The 22123-nt window shown below is 38.9% G+C and overlaps 1 protein-coding gene across 11 annotated transcripts in view; it reads right to left on the bottom strand.

Moving 5' to 3' along the window:
- The window catches only part of reps1 (RALBP1 associated Eps domain containing 1), a 120879-nt gene that overhangs the window by 84327 nt on the left and 14429 nt on the right, over positions 1-22123 (bottom strand). For 2 of the 11 annotated variants that reach the window (XM_059986640.1, XM_059986643.1), the window contains exon 1: positions 14271-14539. The exons of 3 other annotated variants lie outside the window; for them this stretch is intronic. In XM_059986640.1, the coding sequence (XP_059842623.1) occupies positions 14271-14277 (7 nt within the window). In that variant the 5' untranslated portion in view covers positions 14278-14539. Of the gene's footprint in view, positions 1-8208; positions 8391-14270; positions 14545-19941; positions 19964-20065; positions 20385-22123 lie in introns of those variants that run through there. 6 more of the 11 variants (XM_059986647.1, XM_059986651.1, XM_059986642.1 and 3 more) reach the window with 6 other exon arrangements.

The raw sequence follows: 22123 nt of genomic DNA, 5'->3' as shown, positions 1-22123 counted from the left end.
GATAAGGATCCCACTTTATGTGCATCTTATCGCCCTATATCACTATTAAATGTAGACTCTAAGATTCTTACAAAAATCTTAGCTATTAGGTTAGAAAAGGTACTATCACAGATTATTTCAGAAGACCAAACTGGTTTTATTAGGAATCGGTATTCCTTTTTTAATATTAGAAAATTGATTAATATAATTTATTCTTCATCACCCACAATTCCAGAATGTGTTATTTCACTAGATGCTGAAAAAGCTTTTGATAGAGTTGAATGGGTATACTTATTTAACGCTTTGAGATATTTTAATTTTAGTCCTAATTTTATATCATGGATCAAACTAATATATCATAAACCTGTTGCTTCTGTTCTTACAAATAATTACAGATCTTCTTTTTTTCAATTATCTCGTGGTACGAGACAAGGTTGTCCCTTAAGTCCTTTATTGTTTAATATTGCATTAGAACCTTTAGCCATTGCTATTCGTGAATCTCCTAATATTTTTGGTATTACCCGCAATGAGAAATTATACAAGTTATCACTTTATGCTGATGACTTGTTGTTATATATTTCTGATCCTGACAGGTCTATTCCCACTATTTTATCCTTGTTGGCTCAATTTGGTAGTTTTTCTGGTTATAAACTAAACTTGGATAAGAGTGATTTATTCCCTTTAAACGCGCAAACTTTATTGAATGAAAGGATACCATTTAAAGTTGTTGATGATAACTATCTATTTAGGTATAAAAATTACCAAGAAATATAAAGATTTATTTACATTGAATTTTTTACCTATGCTTCATCAAATTCAACAACTTACTACAAGATGGTCTCCCTTATCCTTATTAGTTGGTCGGATTAATGCTATTAAAATGATGATTCTACCGAAATTTTTATATTTATTTCAAGCTTTACCAATTTTTATTCCTAAATCTTTTTTTGATAACATTGACTCAAAAATTTCCTCATTTGTGTGGCAAAATAAAAATCCCAGGTTAAGTAAAAGGCAATTACAAAAATCTAAGAAAGATGGTGGTTTAGCTCTACCTAACTTTAGATTTTACTATTGGGCGAATAATATTCGTAACTTAATTTATTGGAAATCAGATTTGGATTCACCATTGTGCCCACAGTGGGTAAATTTAGAATGCAATGAGGCTTAGGAATATTCTCTATTCTCCGTTCTGGGTTCTTCTCTTTCTGCCGATTTAGTTAAATTCAATAAACAGATATCCAACCCTGTTGTCAAACATACATTACGAATTTGGTTTCAATTTCGTAAATTTTTTACTCTGAAAAACTTTGCTCTTGATAGCCCTATTTTACTTAATTTTTTTTTTCAAACCTTCTTTGACAGATCAAGCTTTTAGTATATGGAAAAGGAAAGGTATAAAATGCTTTCGTGATCTCTTTTTTGAAGGTAGTTTGATGTCTTTCAACCAACTTTCCAACAAATTTGAGTTACCTAAATCTAACTTTTTTAGATATCTACAAATCAGAAATCATCCTTCTACCATCCTTCCCCAATTCAACTTCAATGGACTTTTTAGGTATGATTTTTACCTTAAATCCCTATCAGAAGGGATTAGTGGCTTTTATTTATAATATGATTATGAAGATACAACCAGAAATATCAGGTAGAATTAAACAAGAAAGGGAAAAAGAACTTCAATATAATCTATCAATAGAAAAATGGGAAAAATTTTTACAAATGATCAATTCTTCTTCTATATGTGCTAAACATGCTTTAATACAATTTAAAATTGTACATAGAGCTCATACGTCTAAAGATAAACTTGCTCGATTCTACTCTCATATTAACCCTCAATGTGACAGATGTCATTCAGATGTGGCTTCATTGACCCATATGTTTATATAATTATTGGAAGGACATATTTGCTACCATTTCCTCAATTTGGAATATCGATTTACAACCTCATTTTATTACTGCAATTTTTGGTATACCAAATGAGGATGGTAATCGGTTTTCCCCTTCAATTAGAAGAATGATCGCTTTTGTAACATTAATGGCCAGAAGGTCTATATTGCAAAATTGGAAAGAAGTAAATCCTCCTACCACATTTCAGTGGCTCTCTCAAACTATTTCTTATCTGAGCTTGGAAAAAATTAGAAGCACTATTTTTGACTCATCAGTTAAATTTGAAGAAACTTGGGGACCGTTCATTTGACATTTTCATACGAATTAATTTGACCTCTCCCAGACCTTCTCTCTGTTTATTTTTGTTCTGGTATGGAGTTCCGGAGTTTTTGGCACTATCATATATAAATAAACTGTTATTATTGCCCATGTTAGTTTAGTTTATTTTTCTCAATATATATTTTTTGCTTGTATTTTTACAATTTTTTCTTTTTCTTTTGATGATTATTCTTATTTTTTCATATAATTATTATAGGCTTGATTGATAATGTACTATGTTTTCCTGTTGATATTTTAATAGGATATTGTTATCCTATTATTAATTTAATTTCAAGTCTAATGCATTTATAACCTATTCATTATTATGTTATGTTTTTTTATATATATGAAATTCAATAAAAAGATTGAAAAAGAAAGAAATAACACTGAATTTCTACTCTTTGCTTCAGGAAATTCCTTTGGTTAGCCTTTTAAAACTGGCTGCATCAAAGTAGAAAAATTAATAAATTCATCTATGATTGATTTAATCCACCTTAGTTTGTTAAAATAATAACTTTAAGAGAACACTGAAATTTTGCAACAATTGAACAGTCAAACACCAGGGCTAGAACCGACAAGAAAATCTCTTCAGTTACTTCACAACTACACAAGATGTTCAATTGAGCAGCCATTGTAAAAAAAAATGCTTCAGATGCAAGCTTAAAAATTTAATAATTGCCTTGTTTCTATCAAAAACTTCCACAAGTAATCTTAGTGAAATTTTGCTGGTCTGCTGAGATCATCTATTGTATATAATTCACATACATGTGTGTATTTCAGTTACAGTGTAAAAGGCCAGGTTACAGAAATATTAAAGTAATGGCAACATAAAATACTGGGGTAACTCAGCAGGTCGGGCAACACTTATGAAGAGAAATAACAAACATTTTGGGTCAAGACCCTTTAGTAGGACTATTAAAGTAATATCCCCTTTAGTGCTTATATTTCTAAACATCTTATTTCAGTCAATATAACTTAGAAATATTTGACAGAGCAGGTAAACGAGAGTGGAGAAGTGATCACTTCCTCTCCTCCACACCCATCAGCCCCTATCAAATCACTCCCTCTGGCCAGCTTCCCCAAAACTGCCTCCATAGATACTGCACAACCCAGCTGTTGACTTTTTTTGCTTTTAGTTGCACTTACGAGATACAGTAACAGGCAATTCTAGCCAACAAGCCCACACCACCCAATTACACCCATGTGACCAACTAACCTACTAACCCATACGTCTTTGGAATGTGGGAGGAAACCAGAGCACCCAGAGGAAACCCAGAGTCATGGGAAGAATGTACAAACTCCTTACAGACAGGAATTGAAACTGAATTGTTGGTGCTGTAACAGAATTACACCAATCACTAGGATTCTCAAAAACACAGCACCCCACTCGCTACTTAAGTCAGGCAACAGCTTACTGGTAGTTCAAAAGGCAAGATAACATTTTTTCCTGAGGTAAATTGTGGTAAACTACCACTGCAAACAGAGGCAGCAAGTGAAGGCAAAGCCGACTCAAGGGTAGAGGGATGTTTGAGACGATGTCGGAGTTGGAGAAAGCAAATGAATCGGAGCGGAGTCAATGCAGAAGTTAGTTTCCTAGACCATCCACCTAAAATGGAACCAAGGTTGGATCGACCCAAGCACCGAGCTAATTTGGAAAGGTCGACAATGGCCTTGGACTAGGCAGTGAGATCTAAGCCCAGAGCGTATTACTGCAGCAGGACCCGGATCCCATTCCACAGCGTGATCTGGTGTTTGGACAATTTAAATGTCAGCACAAATAGACTGAAAAGGCAGGGTGCTGGGTCCAGAGGCAAGAATCAGGCTGATTCAGCTCAGTCTTCTATGATGTTCACTCCTTTCTCCACAGTTTTGAGGTCATTGAACTGCTTCAGCTGCTATGCTCTTCGTGACTGCGAGCTTCATGGTTATTTGCCCCACTGTATGAACCAAGACAGAGGCTACTGGCCTACTCTTTCTCCCACTTTCTCTGTGCATTGGATGCGGGTCTCTTTTAAATTGGGTCCTTAGGTTTCTTGTTTTGCGGTTGCCCGTACAGACAAATCTCAGGGTTGTATAATTTATACATTCTTTAATATTAAATATACCTTGAATTTTGTTAACTGGTTATCCAGTTCCCATTTAAATGTCACAATTGAATGTACATCCACCAACTCTCCCTGTATATATGGGAAATATTTTAATGTAATGTGAGATTACGGCAAAGTTCAAGGATATGGCAAATTACAAAGACTAAAGGTAAGGCAAAAGAAAATTATTAATATGAAAAACGCTAAATAGACTATCACAGAGTGGGATTAGAGGGTACAAATCCAAATGTAAATCTATAGATAAGGTTAGAGCTTGCAACAAATAAAAGAGATGTACAAAGTACTGTTTATGAAAACAATGAGTGATAATCAGAGAATGCAGAAATAGCTACATCATCCCAATAGTGATTGCAGAATAGTAGCTGGAGAATGGATCAAGAAACAATTTAAATTACTAGATACAGATACAATCAGTGGTCACCTTATCAAATACCTCATGTACTTAGAGGTCTTCTGCTGCTATAGATCATCCAGGTTCACCGTGTCATGCATTCACAGATGTTCTTTTGCACACCACTATTGTAATGAATGGTTATTCGAGTTAGGGTTAGCTTGAACCAGCTTGAACCAGTCAGGCCATTTTTCTGTGACCTTTCTCATTAACAAAGCATTTTTACCCACAGAACTACCACTCATTGGATTTTTTTTTTGTTTTTCAAACATTTTCTGTAAACTCTAGAGACTGGTGCACATGAAAATCCCAGGAGATCAGCACTTTTGAAATACTCAAACCACACCGCCTGGCACCAACAATCATTCCACAGTCAAAGTCACTTAGATCACATTTCTTCCCCATTCTGATATTTGGTCTGAACAACTGAACCATGTTTGTATGCACTGAGTTGCTGTCACACTGTATATTCAGAATTACTGTGGTGCATTGGAACGACATGCAACAGAAAAAAAACCTTCAACAATTACAACGAATAAAGAATTACAAAAATAAAAGTTAGAAGTGCAGATGTGGAAAAAATATGAATAATGTATACCAGGATGTATATGCAACTATAAAAACATTATCATACAAAATGTAGTGATAGATTAGGAACCAAATGTTGAATGGACAACAAACATTTTGGAAGAAAAACTAGCAAAAGTGGAAGAACAATCAATACACCTGCAAATGTGAAAAATTTAAAACAAAAGCAGAAAATGCTGCCAATACCCAGGTCAGGCTGCTTCAGTGAGAAGAGAAAGAGCTAACGTTTCAGGTGGATGACCATTCGTCATAACTAGGATGCAGAGAAAAGCATGTTAGGCTGCAGGAACAAGATCGCACTGAGGGGAAAAGGAAAGCAATCACAGGGATAAGCTGTAAACAAGGTTAAATGGTCAATGAGTGAATGTAGATATAGTAAGACATGCCAAGCAAGTTAGGTTAGAGAAGAAAAAAGAGCCAATATCACAGACAGAAATATAGTTATGCTGTGTTATGAGGATAGGTTGAGTGAGCTAGGGCTTTTCCCTCTGGAACAAAGGAAGACTTTATAGAGGGTTAAAAGATGATAAGACATACATTGAGTGAACAGTCAGAGACATGTTCCCAGGATGGAAATGGAAATGGCCAATACAAGTGGGCATAATTTTAAGCGAAGGGAGGAAAAGACAGTTGGGGAGGAGTGTGGAGAGAAGAAGAATGGTACTACACAGATATTTAAGAGTCTTAGATAGGCATGTGGATACAGAAAAATATAGAAGGCTAAGTGGGGGGGGGGTTAGATTAATCTTGGAGTAGGTTAAAAAGTTGGTACATCATGGGCTGAAAGGCCTGTATTATATTGCAGTGTTCTACGTTCTAATTCAATTTCTAAGCCCAGAAGGTATGACATGCCCAAGTGGAAGATGAGGTGCTGTCCCTTGAGCCAGTATTGGGTTATATTGTACAGTGTTGAAAGGCAAAGCAAACTGATAATCCAGAGTGGGAGATGGATGAAAGATCAAAGTGTAGAAGATACTTGATAAGATGCCACATAAAAGACTTATCCACAAAGATGTTTAGACATGGGGGTGATGTATTAGCATGGATAGAGGTTTGGTTAATAGAAAGCAGAGAGTTCGGATACATGTGTGTTATTCTGGTTGGCAATCAGTGGTGAGCACGATATACATTAACAATCTGGAAGAGGGGACTGAGTGTAGTGTATCTAAGTTTGCTGATGATACTGATTTGAGTGGAAAAGCAAATTGTGCAGAAGATACGGAGTGCCCGCAGAAATACAGATAGGTTAAGTGAGTGGGCAAGGGTCTGGCAGATGGAATACAAAGTTGGTAAATGCAAGGAAAAATGGAAGAACAGATTATTTGAATGGTAAAAAAATTGCAGCATACTGCTTTGCAGAGGGAGTTGGGAGTGCTTGCTCATGAATCACAAAAGGTGCAGCAGGCTATCAAGAAGGCTAAGGGAATGCTGGCCTTCATTGCTAGCAGGATTGAATTTATAAGCAGGGAGATGTTGCTGCAACTGTACAGGGTACTGGTGAGGCCACCCTGGAGTACAGCATACAGTTCTGGTCTCCTTCCTTGAGGAAGGATATACTGGCTTTGGAGGCGGTGCAGAGGTGGTTCACCAGGTTGATTCCAGAGATGAAGGGGGTTAGACTATGAGGAGAGATTGTTGCCTGGGACTGGACTCGCTGGAATTCAAAAGAACAAGAGGACATCTTGTAGAAGCATATAAGATTATGAAAGGGACAGACAAGATAGAGGCAGAAAAGTGGTTTCCACTGATAGGTGAGACTAGAAGTAGAGGGAGGACATAGATATGGCCCTTGAGGCTAAAGGGATCAGGGGGTATGGAGAGAAAGCAGGTACAGGGTTCTGAGTTGGATGATCAGCCATGATCATACTGAATGGCAGTGCAGGCTCGAAGGGCTGAATGGCCTACTCTTTTTCTATTTTCCTACCTATTTTCTATGTTTCTATAGCCTCAAGATTTGGAAGAGTAGATTTGGGGTGGAGATAGAGGAACTGTTGTTCCCAGAGAGTGGTTAATCTGCAGAATTCTTTGCCCAATGAAACAGTGGAGGCTATCGCAGTAAATATATTTAAGACAAGGTTGGATAGATTTTGCATAATAGGGGAATTCAGGGTTATGAGGAAAAGATCGGCAAGTGGAGATGAGTCCATGGCCAGATAAGCCATGATCTTATTAAACGGCAGAGCAGGCTCTACAGGCCAGATGGCCGACTCCTGCTATTTCTTATGTCCTCGAAAGGGAGTCCACAACTGTAGAGCCCAATGGCTGCAGGGCAACAACAGCTCCCAAACATAGTGGTGTGGGACCCAAGGCCCCTGCCCCTCCACTCGAAGGAGGTAACAAGGAAAGCATCAAATGAAGTAAGACTAAACATCTATTAATTTTCCACTCTTGTCCTTGACAATTTTAATACATGCAAAGTTAAAATCACCTAATATCACAACCTTATGCCTCTACAAATTTGTTCTATATCCCACAGACTACCGGTGGGATATAATATAGCCCCACTATTATTTAGTTCCACCATATAGCCTCACTAGATGACTCTGTCCTGACTGAGCACTTCTGTGACATCTTCCCTGACTAGCAATGCCTCCCCTCCCGCTTTAATCCCACCAGCTCTGTCACATCAAAACAGAACCACAGAACACAGAACCAGTCCTCCCACCCCCCCAGCAACCAAGTCTCACTAATGGCTACAATATCATAATTCCATGTGCTGAACCATGCCCCAAGCTCATCCTACAATACTCCTTGCATTGTAATATATGCAGCTCAGAACATTAGTCCCACCATGCTCAATCTTTTAATTCCTGACTTTCCCAGAAGGATACGAGCCCACTTCCAGTTCAGCTGCAAGCTGTCCTGCCTGTACAGGTCCCGCCTTCCCTAGAAGAGTCCACTTCCTAAGAAGATTGAGGCAAGCGAAGTGCACATCACCTTAATTGTGTTTGAGGAATACCAATGAAAATGTCCTGACAAGTTGGATCTCCATTTGGAATGGGAGTAGTCAAGCATCAGACCAGAAAAACCTACAAAAGGGCTGAGAACAGCTGAGAGGATCGTAGGGGCTCCCCACCATCCATCATCCTCGTTGACATTCTCCGATCAGGCAGGAGACTCTGATGCATAAAAACAAAAACGGTCAGGTCTCAATTTTATCCTTACTTTCATTAGTTATTGTGTTATCTGTACTACTGTGTTTTACACCCTGGTTCAGAGAAACGCTGTCTCACTTCTATATACGTAATATAGTTATATACATTATATATACTTAAATGACAATAAACTTGACTTGAAATCCTGAAAGAGCCCAATGGTTGAAAAATGAAACACCCTCCCTCCTACCCCAACTCCTTAGTCGCATGTCTCAATAGCATGTGACACCAGTAACAACCCTGAGATCACAACCCTAGAGGTCCTATCCTTTAGCTTAGGACCCAACTCCCTGAACTCACTTTGGGGGACCTCATCACCCCTCCTATCCATTTCATTGGTACCAATTTGGACCATGACCTTCTCACTTAAGAATGCTGTGGACTATCAGAGATGTCCCTGACCCTGGAAACTGTGAGGCAACAAACCATCCGAGAATCTGATCCACAGAGCCTCTTTTCAGTCCCCCTAACCCACTGAATCCCCTATCACTACAGATCACCTCTTCCCTTTCGAACGACGGAGCCAGAGACCTGCCCGCTAAGGCTTTCTTCTGCTAGGGCATTCCCCACTGCCCATCAAACATTATCCAAAGCAGTATACCTGTTACGAGGAAACAGGAGCCCTCTGAACTTACTGTACATCTCCTTTCAGCCTCCTGACAGTCACCCAGTTACCTATGTCCTCCACCTCAGGCGTAATTACCTCTGTATGTCTTGTTGATGAACCCCTCAGCCTATTGAAAAGTGCAGAGTTCATCCAGGTCCAGCTTCAGTTCCTTAACGTGGTTTATTAGAACCTGCAGCTGGATGCAATTGTTGCAGGCGTAGTTGTCAGGGACACTGGCGATCTCCCTACCTTCCCACATCCCACAAGAGGAGCATTCCACTATCCTGTCTGGCATCAGTACTACTCCAAATGTACAGTAACAAAGAAAATTAAATTTTAAAAATCTACATATAGCCTTTGCCACTTCTTGCCAAAACCTCCAACCACAGCCTCAATTCCCTATCCTAACAATGGTTTAGATTAAACTTTATTGTCGTTGTGCCAAGTACAGATACAAAGCCAATGAAATGCAGTTAGCATCTAACCAGAAATACAAAGAATAGCGTTATTTACAAAACTCACACAATGGCCACTCCACTTAAACCTATCCTTTTATTGGTGCTTGCCGTGCCTAAATACACACAATCCAATATCTCCTCAGGAATTGTGGCATGTAAAATCCCCTGACTGCTTCCACTCATGTCTTTCCTAATCCTTCTACCGCACATTCTATTGTCCCCTCGCAACTGCATCCTTCCGATAGCATAGCAACAGAATGGCATACAATACTCCAAATGTAGCCTAACCAATATTTTGTTTAGTGGCAACATGATGCTCTGACTTTTACGGTCTCTGCCCTGACCAATGAAGGCAGATGGCAGAGAGGGTAGATAACAAATAGTTACTTGTAGTTGTATATAGGTTCCTCAACAACAGCTACATTGTAGTAAAGCAACATAAAGAAATAGTAGAAACTTGTCAGAAATCATTGATGATTTTCATGTATATATTGGAATGGAAAAACCTGATGGAAAATGGCAGCTCAGATGAAAACCCACAAGTGTTTTTGGCTTCACTTAAAACAATGCGTTCAAAAGCCAAGCAGAAAGCAGACAATACTAGGTCTGGCATTGTGCAATGAGACTGAAATAATTAATTGCCTGATTATGAAGGCAGCTCCAGTTAGTCACAACATGAATGAACGTAACATTCAGTTTTAAAGGAGAGACAAATACGTCAAGCCTACATTTTAAATTTGGGCATCTACGAGGACATGAATTATCCAGTGACTTGGCGGGTTAGATGTGAAGGCAGAGGCCAACATGCAAGTTGTATCCAAATACATTAAATAGATGGGAATGATCCATCATATATTTTTAACTAAAGTTACAGATTGCATCAAGTTTAATGAAAAATCAGAAAGCACTAAGATTAGAGAGAATATTACACAAAACAAAAGTCACATATGACTAAAAGATTGTAGACAAGAATACAAAGAGCCACGGAGCATCCTCCCATACACTCCCCCTTAATTCCTTTAATATAAATGTTCAGCAAAAGGATAATTTAGTTGCAAAACCCACTTGCACAGTTTTGGAATTGGCAGATCATAGAAACAGCTGGAGAAAACTAACAGACAAGAGACCATGCAAACTCTGCACCAATGTGAACACGCAGGAACAAACAGCTGCAGAAAGCAGTGGATTGAACCTAGTACATCACAGACACATCCTTCCCCACTATCTTAACAAAGCAACATCTAAAGATCCCCACCATATGGGCCATGTACAGCTAGTACATGTGAGGTCCCACATCACCATGTTCAAAACATCTACTTTCCTTCAACCACTGGGTTCTTGAACCAACCAGCAAAACCCACTAAAGATTAGCAACACCAAGGCCACTTTGAACACCTCTTAATTACTTTTCCTTGTAAATATAATTCAGATTTCTGTTTCTCATGAATGTTGTGTGTCTGTGATGCTGCTACGTTTTTCATAGCATTTGTACAAATACGAGCAGTTGACAATAAACTCCACATGACAATATGATCCATGATGACAATAAAAATCCATAATCAGGATTGAACCCAGGCCCCTGCAGCTGTGAAGCAACAATAGATTCACTTTGCAACCTCAAAAACATTCCATTCATATTGAAGAGATAGTTCACTGTTGGTCCTATAAACAGTCAAAGGAAATAACAGTGGAAAACAGAGAAGCTGGTTGAAATAAGACCAGGAGACCAGAGGAGCAGAATTAGGCCAATTCAGCCCATCGAGTTTGTCATGCCATTATGGCTGATTTTTTTTATTATTAACCATTGAATTTTCCTGCCTGCTTGCAATAACCTTGACACCCCCCCCTTACCAATCAAGAACCCATCAACCTCCACTTTAAATACTTTAAATATACCCAATGACTTGGCCTTCAGACTTCTGTGGCAATGAACTCAACAGATTCACCATCCTCTGGCTAAAGAAATTCCTAATCACTGTTCTAAAGGAACATCCTTCTATTCTGAGGACCCTCTGGTCCTGGACTCCCCCGCTGGAGATGCTATCCTCTCCTCCTAGGCCTACTTAATAGGTTTCAATGAGAGCCCTCCCCCATTCTTCTAAACTCTAACCAGTATGGACCCAGAGCCAAACACTTCTCAAACATTAATTCTTTTATCCAGGTATCATTCTCATGAACCTCCTCTGGACCAGCAGTTTCTTAGGTTAAGGGCCTAGGAAAACTGCTCACAATACTCCAAATGCAGCCTGACCAATGCCTTATAAAGCCTCAGCATTATATCCTTGTTCTTGTATTCTAGCCCTCTCAAAATGAATGCCACATTATATTTCCTTTCCTTATCACTGACTCAATGTGCAAGTTAATCTTAGGGAGATCCTGAACATGGACATTATAGCAAGCCACTCAGGAAACTTCAAAGTTATCAGTCAACATAGCTTTGCAAAAAGGAAGCCATGTCTGACCAAAGTAGTAGTGCTGTGTGTATAATGGAAATCTATTAGTGTACAATAGTTAGGCTTCTAGAAAATGCCACATCTAAGATTACAGTATTTGGAAAAATAAAAGTTCTAGCGTAGAAGATGAAATATTGCCATGAATAGAAATGTAGCTGGTTAAAAGCTAATAGCTATAAAGGGAGCGCTATCTCACAGGAATTGTTACTGACCTGAACATAATTTAACATTAATATTCCAATAATCTGGGATATCTGGGCCTTAGGTAGTACCAGACAACTAGATGTTACCCTATTATTACCCAAGTTCACTTCAGAATCAGATTTATTATCACTAGCATGCGATGTGAAATTTGTTAACATAGTGTTACGTATTCAGGCAACAATAAATATATGAGTTAATAGACAATAGACAATAGGTGCAGAAGTAGACCATTTGGCCCCTCGAGTCTGCACCGCCATTCTGAGATCATGGCTGATCATTCACTATCAATACCCAGTCCCTGCCTTGTCCCCATATCCCTTGATTCCCCTATCCATCAGATATCTATCTAGCTCCTTCTTGAAAGCATCCAGAGAATTGGCCTCCACCGTATTCCGAGGCAGTGCATGCCACACCTCCACAACTCTCTGGGAGAAGAAGCTCTTCCTCAACTCTGTTTTAAATAACTGACCTCTTATTCTCAATCCATGCCCTCTGGTACTGGACTCTCCCAACATCTGGAACACATTTCCTGCCTCAATCCTATCAAATCCTTTAATTATCTTAAACGTTTCAATCAGATCCCCTCTCAATCTCCTCAATTCCAGTGTGTACAAGCCCAATCTCTCTGCGTAAGACAGACCTGCCATCCCAGGAATCAACCTAGTGAATCTACGCTGCACTTCCTCAATTGCCAGAATGTCCTTCCTTAAACCTGGAGACCAAAACTGTACACAATATTCCAGGTGTGGTCTCACCAGGGCCCTGTACAAATGCAAAAGGACATCCTTGCTCTTGTACTCAATTCCCCTTGTAATAAAGGCCAACATTCCATTTGCCCTCTTCACTGCCTGTTGCACTTGCTAATTCACCTTCATTGACTGATGAACTAGGACTCCTAGGTCTCTTTGCATTTCTCCCTTACCTAATTCTACACCGTTCAGACAATAACTCTGCCCAATTTCTCCCAATTCATTCTTCAAGGGGCCAACATTGTTCTTAACTATCTTCTTTCTCTTCACATAGCTAAAAAAGCTTTTGCTATCCCCTTTTATATTCCTGGCTTGACTGTGCTCATACCTGATTTTTTCTCTCTGTATTGCTTTTTTAGTTAAGATCTGCTGTTCCTTAAAACTTCCCCAATCATCTGTATTCCCACTCATCTCAGCCCTGTCATACTTTTTTCTTTAATGCTATACAATCTCTGACTTCCTTTGTCAACCACTGTGGCCCCTTCCACCTCTTTGAATCCTTCCTTCTCATTGGAATGAACTGCTTTTGCATCTTTTGTATTATGCCCAAGAATATCTGCCACTGCTGACCCACTGTCTTTCCTGCCAGGGCATCCACCCATTTAACTTTGGCCAGCTCTTCCCTCATGGCTCCGTAGTCTCCTTTATTTAATTGCAACACTGACACCTCTGATCTGCCCTTATCCCTCTCAAATTGTAGATAAAAACTTATCATGTTATGATCACTACTTCCTAATGGCTCCTTTACTTCAAGATCACTTATCAATTCCTGTTCATTACACATCACCAAGTCCAAAATAGCCTCGTTTCTGGTTGGCTCAAGCACAAGCTGTTCCAAAAATACATCCCTTAGACACTCCACAAACTCCCTATCCAGCACCTACCTGATTCTCCCAGTTCACCTGCATGTTGAAATCTCCCATAACGACTGCATTACCTTTAGTACATGCCAATGTTAACTCCATAATCAACTTGTACCCAATATGTGGATACTGTTTGGGGGCCTGTACACAACACCCATTAGGGTCTTTTTACCCTTACTGTTCCTCAGCTCAATCCACACAGACTCTACTTCCCCTGTTCCCAAGTCACCTCTTGCTAAGGACTGAATCTCATTCCTCACCAACAGGGCCACCCCACCCCCTCTTCCCATATTTCCCTTGTTCGGCAAGGGTTTTTTTTATAACAAACAACATGTTTATTAAACACAGAAAACAAACCCCCCACAAGTAAACAAACACGAACGCAACCGGAAACAGCTGCGGTGCAGCAGCCCAAATAGTTCTTAAAGCGATATTGCAAAAACAGTTCTTTAAATGATATTGCAAAAACAGTTCTTTAAAGTGGTATTGCCAAAAGTTCGATATGCTCACGGTCCATTTAAAAGGAGAGACTTTATAGGACGATTTAGGTTCTCTTTCACGTCGCTTGCTTCGATCCCCGACGTTGAACTTCCCACGAAGAATTTACGAAACAGAACGGCTTAAAGGCACTAACCTTTCCTTCCTCACTACTTTCAATCCTTTCTGGTTACCCAGGGATTAACACGAAGATAGTCAGGGAAATCCTTCTGAATAAGGATCAAACAAAGGTCGAAACCCGTTTCACCGTAGAAAGCGATTCACCTCGATCTTTAACTTCCGAACTTCGATCTTCACTCTCCACTGATTTCCTCGAACTAGCAGAATCGTAAAGAACCTGCTGGCAATGACCTTTTAAACTTTAGGCATTAAATAAAAACTTCATCCTTCAACTAAACTGCGTCATCACTTAAAACACGCAATGGCATGAAGTCAACTTGGCAAATCCAGCCACGAACTGCCCCTCCTCACAGGATGGGGGTCTACCTTTTATAACCTGTAAAAAAAACCTGTCACATGATCTCTATTGGCGGGAAAATGACGTCATTCCACCATCACAAGACCATTACCTCAAGTCCAGTACAGCTTCAACCCCAGTCACGTGACAAGGGCACCACTGTCATGTGTCACGAGTACGTAACACCTCCCTCCAAAAAAACATTCTTGGTCTGACAAGAACAAAAAATTTTAACAATTGCTTACAAGAAAAAGAAAGGTATAAATTTTATAACATACACAATATACAGTACCATCATATAACAGCTTATAACTCACAATACAGTAGGAGTGTTACAATTGAAAAAAAACCACTCCATAAAAAAAATTACATTGTACATTCAACATCGAGATAGACAATCAGCAACCACATTATCTTTACCTTTAATATGAGTTATCACAATATTGTACTCTTGTAACATCAAACTCCAATTTAATAATCTTCTGTTTTTGTTTTTCATCTTACTCAGAAAAACTAACGGATTATGATCAGTGTAAACAATAAGTGGTTTTTGAGTTGTACCAACATATACCTCAAAATATTCCAAAGCTAAAACAAGAGATAACAATTCTTTCTCTATTGTTGAATAGTTTATTTGATGCTTATTAAATTTCTTAGAAAAGTAAGCTACTGGATGATCACCCTCATTCCTTTGCATTAATACTGCTCCTGCAGCCTCATCACTAGCATCCACAGCCAATGAAAAAGGTTTTCCAAAGTCAGGTGCCTTAAGCACAGGTTGTTGACATATCATTGTTTTCAATTTTTCAAATGCTTCTTGACAAGGCACCGACCATACAAACTTCTCATTCTTCTGCAGAAGGTTAGTTAATGGAAGGGCAACATTAGCAAAATTTTTACAAAATTTCCGATAATAGCCTACAATTCCCAAAAACCTTCTGAGAGTCTTTTTCCCCGTTGGAGTGGGAATCTCTAAAATTGCCTGAACTTTTGCCTGAACAGGAGCTACCTTACCTTGACCCACAACATAACCAAGGTAAGTCACAGTGGCATGTCCAAATTCACTCTTAGCTAAATTAATAGTTAAGTTAGCTTTTGAAAGCCTTTCAAACAATTTCTCCATCGCAATAATGTGTGCTTCCCAAGTATCATTTCCTGTCACTAAATCATCAATATAAGCATCAGTATCTTTCAATCCCTGAATCACAAAGTTAATCATCCTCTGGAAAGTACCTGGGGCATTCTTCATCCCAAATGGAAGAACATTATACTCATATAACCCAGATGGAGTTACAAATGCAGAAATCTCCCTACCTCTGTCCGTTAATGGAACACACCAATACCCTTTCAATAAATCAATCTTTGTAAGGAACTTTGCTTTTCCAACTTTATCTACACAATCATCTACTCTAGGAATTGGATATGCATCTGTTTTCGTTACAGCATTCACCTTCCTATAATCCGTACAAAACCTAATACTACCATCTGGTTTTGGCACCATAACACACGGCGAACTCCAATTCGAGTTAGAATGTCTAATGATATTATTCTCTAACATATATTCAATTTCTTTCTCAGCAAGTTCACATTTTTCCATGTTCATCCTACATGGATGTTATTTAATAGGTTTGGCATCTCCAACATCTACATCATGTGAAGCTATAGTAGTACTTCTCGGAACATCTGGAAACAACTCCTTATACTTAAAAATTAACTCCTTCATCTGTTGTCTCTGCTCTAACTGTAAATGTGCTAATTTTTCATCAATATTTTCCAGAATGGTTGAATTTGGTAACCTAACAGAAACAATGTTGGATTTAGACTGGAAGTCAGATGAATCATCTACCATGTTCCTAGTTAAATCAAACTCATTCTCACTAACCACAACAGTCACAGTATCAGATTGTTTCTCAAAATATGGTTTTAACATATTTATATGGCAAAGTTGTGTTGACCTTCTACAATCTGGAGTTTTTACCACGTAATCCACATCATTGATTTTAGACACAATTTCATAAGGACCATGAAATCTAGCTTGAAAAGGATTTGTCTGCACTGGGAAAAGAACCAACACCTTATCTCCAGGCTTAAACCTCCTCATCCTAGCTTCTTTATCATACCAAGTCTTCATTTTCTCCTGAGCCAACTTTAAATTTTCCTTAGCTAAGCTACAAGCTTTATGTAACCTGTCCTTAAATTTCAACACATAGTCCAACAAATTAGTGTGTACTTCCTTACTAATCCACTGTTCTTTCAATAAAGCTAACTCTATGCCCAAACACAAGTTCAAATGGACTAAAACCTAAAGATTCCTGTACTGATTCCCCTTACTGCAAATAAAAGTAAGTTTATACCCTCATTCCAGTCACTTTCATTTTCCACACAAAATGTCCTAATCATATTCTTGAGGGTAGAATGAAACCTCTCCAAGGCACCCTGCGATTCTGGATGGTATGCAGACGAAGTGATTTGCTTAACTCCCAATTTATAAACTATCTGTTGAAACAATCCAGACATAAAATTACTGCCTTGATCAGTTTGTATCTCCTTAGGTAATCCAAAATAAGTAAAAAAATTTATAAGAGCCTTTGTCACAGTTTTAGCTTTTATATTCCTAAGTGGTACTGCCTCTGGAAACCTAGACGAAGTACACATGATAGTCAACAAATACTGATAACCAGTTTTTGTCTTTGGTAATGGACCAACACAATCTACAATAACTTTAGAAAATGGTTCACCAAATGCTGGGATAGGTTGTAATGGAACTACTGGTGTAACCTGATTTGGTTTACCCACAATTTGACAAGTATGGCACGTTTTACAAAACATCGCCACATCTTTTCTTAGACCAGGCCAGTAAAAATGTTTTAATCTTGTCCACAGTTTTCCTTACCCCTTGATGTCCACCTAAAGGCACACTATGAGCTAAAGTCAAAATCTCATTTCGATAAACTTTCGGAACAACTACCTGGTAAACAACATTCCAATCCTCACTTGCAGGAATTGTAGGCGATCTCCACTTCCTCATCAACACTCCTTTTTCCAAGTAATATCCTACTGGCACCTTATCAATTTCACTATCTAGTAAAACCTGCTCTCTTAATTTTATAATCTCAGTCTCTATTCTGCTCTGCTATCATCTCCTTCCGAGACAGAGATAAATCTTTATAGTCAGACTTACTCCCAGAATCTTGTTCAAACAATGAAGATAAGAAAGTCTCTGACACATTCTCAAAACTCGAATCCTGAGTTGAACAGTCCTCAGTAACAACCTCATTCTGAACATCAATCTTTTTAGCCATAGCTCTAGTCACAACACAGGAAGAATTTGTGTTAGAATTCAACTCTGATTGCTCTGACTCCATTGTCAAATGCACTTCAAGAAAAACTTGTCCACCTGCCAAGTCATTACCTAACAATAAAGAAATACCCTTCACAGGTAAACTATGCTGTAATCCTACTTTAACAAATCCTGTAGCTAACCCTGACTTTAAATTTACTTTATGTAAATGTACAGGCATAAAATCACTTCCAACACCTCTTATGTAATTTACCTCACCAGTATCAGACTCTTCATTAAACTTCAACACACTGTCTAACATCAGTGATTGAGAAGCACCAGTATCCCTAAGGATTTTTATTGGCACCAGAGTAGATCCTTCTTTCAAGGATACAAACCCTTCAGTTATAAAATGATCATATCCCTTTCTAACTTGGTCAGACTCTAACAAAGCCTCATTTGTGTTTATCAAACCCTGTAACTTTACAGGTGCTTCAGTATGTTGCACACAAGCATCTGGAACTGCTTCCTCCTCTTTCTTTTTCAATTTGAAACAGTTAGCTATTACATGGCCAGGCTTCTTACAATAGTTACAAGAAAGACCAAACTGTCTTTCCTTCACAGGCTTTCCTTTCTCATCAACTTTCTCATTAACCTCTGATTTAATTTCAGATTTACCTGGAATCTCCATGTTATTTTTCCTCTTAAAAATTCCGCCCTGAGGAAATTTATTCTTATGGATTAAAACATACCCATCAGCTAATCTAGCACAGTCCTGCAATTTATCAGTATCCTTCTCATTTAAGTTGGTCCTTACTTCAACAGGAATGCTTCTTTTAAATTCCTCCATTAAAATCAGCTCTCTCAATGTATCATAGTCCCCATTTACATTTATAGAAGAAACCCATCTCTCAAAACACATAGCTTTATCATAGGCAAATTCCACATAAGTTTTTTCCATAGACTTTTTCAAACTTCTGAATCTTTCCCCATGTGCTTCTGGGACTAACTCATATGCGTTTAAGATATGCCTCTTTACAATATCATAATCAAGTGCTTGCGCAGCTGTTAAAGCTGTGTAAACTTGTGCTTTGCCTTTAATTACACTCTGTAACAACACTGACCATTTATCTTTCGGCCACTCTGACATCCAAGCAATAGTTTCAAAATGTTGAAAATACCTTTCCACTTCTGTTTCACTAAATGGAGGGATCAATTTAATTTCTTGACTAGCAACAAACGGTTTTTTTAGAACCAGAAGACTGATTTCCAGACCTTAATTCCTCCATTGCATATGCAAATTCTCTCTGCTTTTGTTCCGCCTCCAATTTACACCTCTCCAATTTCACTTGTTCGATTTGCAACTGCATCTCCAGATTACTTATTGGAAACGACTAAAATCGATTCATCAAAAACACCCGAGACCACATAGTGTGACGCGATTTTTCTCTGTATCACAGCCTTAGATGTAGTCTGCAAAATACCTTTAAGTTGCAATCTACTAGCTATCTCAAACACCTCAGTTTTTTTTCGCCTTCGCCAACACCTCCGCAGCTGGCGAAGCCAGAAACTCATCAATATTCATTGCTGCCGAATACCACAAGCCAAACAAAAGAACCGAGTAATCCCCGTTTCCAAAACACCAATTCAAAAGTTAGCAAACATTTAAACCAAACGATCCAATCCCAGAAGCAGCCCCCATAATTTATGTTATGTATTCAGGCAACAATAAATATGAGTTCGGCAAGGGTTTTTATAACAAACAACACGTTTATTAAACACAGAAAACAAACCCCCCAAAAGTAAACAAACACGAACGCAACCGGAAACAGCTGCGGTGCGGCAGCCCAAACAGTTCTTAAAGCGATATTGCAAAAACAGTTCTTTAAATGATATTGCAAAAACAGTTCTTTAAAGTGGTATTGCCAAAAGTTCGATATGCTCACGGTCCATTTAAAAGGAGAGACTTTATAGGACGATTTAGGTTCTCTTTCACGTTGCTTGCTTCGATCCCCGACGTCGAACTTCCCACGAAGAATTTACGAAACAGAACAGCTTAAAGGCACTGACCTTTCCTTCTCCACTACCTTCAATCCTTTCTGGTTACCCAGGGATTAACACGAAGATAGTCAACGAAATCCTTCCGAATAAGGATCAAACAAAGGTCAAAACCCGTTTCACCGTAGAAGGCAATTCTCCTCGATCTTTAACTTCCGAACTTCGATCTTCACTCTCCACTGATTTCCTCGAACTAGCAGAATCGTAAAAAACCTGCTGGCAATGACCTTTTAAAATTTAGGCATTAAATAAAAACTTCATCCTTCAACTAAACTGCGTCATCACTTAAAACACGCAGTGGCGTGAAGTCAACTTGGCAAATCCAGCCACGAACTGCCCCTCCTCACAGGGTGGAGTCTACCTTTTATAACCTGTAAAAAAAACCTGTCACATGATCTCTACTGGTGGGAAAATGACGTCATTCCACCATCACAAGACCATTACCTCAAGTCCAGTATAGCTTCAACCCCAGTCACGTAACAATAGCAGCAGTTTAATACAATACATAATCTAGCAGAGAAAATATAAAATAAAAAATAAAAATAAGTAACAAGTAAATCAATTACATACATTGGATAGATTTTTTTTTAAATGTGCAGAAACAGAAATATTATATATTTTAAAAAGTGACACTGTTCAAGGATTCAATGTCCATTTAGATAATAGGATGGCAGAGGGGAAGAAGCTGTTCCTGAATCACGGAGAGTGTGCCTTCAGGCTTCTGTACCTCCTCCCTAATGGTAACAGTGAGAAAAGGGCATGCCCTGGGTGCAGAAGGTTCTTAATAATGGATGCTGCCTCTCTGAGACACCGTTCCATGAAGATGCCCTGGGTACTTTGTAGGCTTGTGCCCAAGATGGAGCTGACTAGATTTACAACCTTTTGCTGCTTCTTTCGGTCCTGTGCAATAGCCCCTCCGTACCAGACAGTGATGCAGCCTTTTAAAAATGCTCTCCACAGTACAACTATAGCGGGTTTTGAATGTATTTGTTGACATGCCAAATCTGTACAAACTCCTAATAAAGTATAGCCGCAGTCTTGCCTTCTTTATAACTACATCAGTATGTTGATCCTCAGATCCTCAGAGATCTTGACACCCAGGAACTTGGCTACTCACTCTCTCCACTTCTGATCCCTCTATGAGGATTGGTATGTGTTCCTTCGTCTTACCCTTCCTGAAGTCTGCAATCAGCTCTTTTGTCTTACTGACGTTGAGTGCCAGGTTGCTGCTGTGATACCACTCCACTTATTTCACAATTAAAAAAAATTATCCTCCTGTTAATCCAGTAACTTTAACAAGAGAGAGTGGGAAATACACAAGCATTCTATACCCAGTGCAGGTGCTAAAACTACCTACATCGCTAATCCTTGCTGTTCCTCACCCCCAAACCCAGTGTCAAGCTGCGCACCTATCCCCAACCTGCACCCCGACTCTGGCCTCACATTCCAAGCCAACAAGTGAGCCAGATCGTCAGTATTTCTGAATAACTGAATGCCAGCTTTGGAGTTTTACTTTATATGAATGGCTTGAACCAATGTTTTGAAGGTAGAGTTGCCAGATTTTCTGATGTCTCAAGGCGCAGCATCCATCATTAAGGCCCTCACCATCCAGGACATACCCTCCTTTCTTTACTACCATCAGGGAGGTGGTAAATGGGCCGAAAGAGGCAGACCCAACATTTTAGGAACAGCTTCTTCCCCTCTGCCATCATATTCACTAAAGGTTCAAGAACCCATTAACACCATTTTGCTTTTTCCTTTTGCACAACATTTTACATTCCTTATTGTTGGTGTTATTGATTGATGCTGAGTCGTTCGTTGACTCATGTTGACCCTATGGATAGTGTTTTTGTCGAAAGATACGCAAGTAGATTGCCAGGCCTTTTTACCATGCAGATACTGCTGCTGCCCACATGGATTCAAACTCAGAATCATCCACCTTGAAGTCCAGTGCTCATGTACTACACCACAGGCCTGCCCACTCCTCACTTTTTTTAAAGTATTGCACTGCTGCCACAAAAGAACAAATTTCACATGTCAGTGATAATAAATTTACTTTGAACAAAAGTA

This window comes from Hypanus sabinus, chromosome 12 (assembly GCF_030144855.1).
Source record: "Hypanus sabinus isolate sHypSab1 chromosome 12, sHypSab1.hap1, whole genome shotgun sequence".
NCBI classification, from domain to species: Eukaryota; Metazoa; Chordata; class Chondrichthyes; order Myliobatiformes; family Dasyatidae; genus Hypanus; species Hypanus sabinus.
Note: the sequence above shows the minus strand (reverse complement) of the source record. Positions and strands in the feature narration are given on the sequence as shown.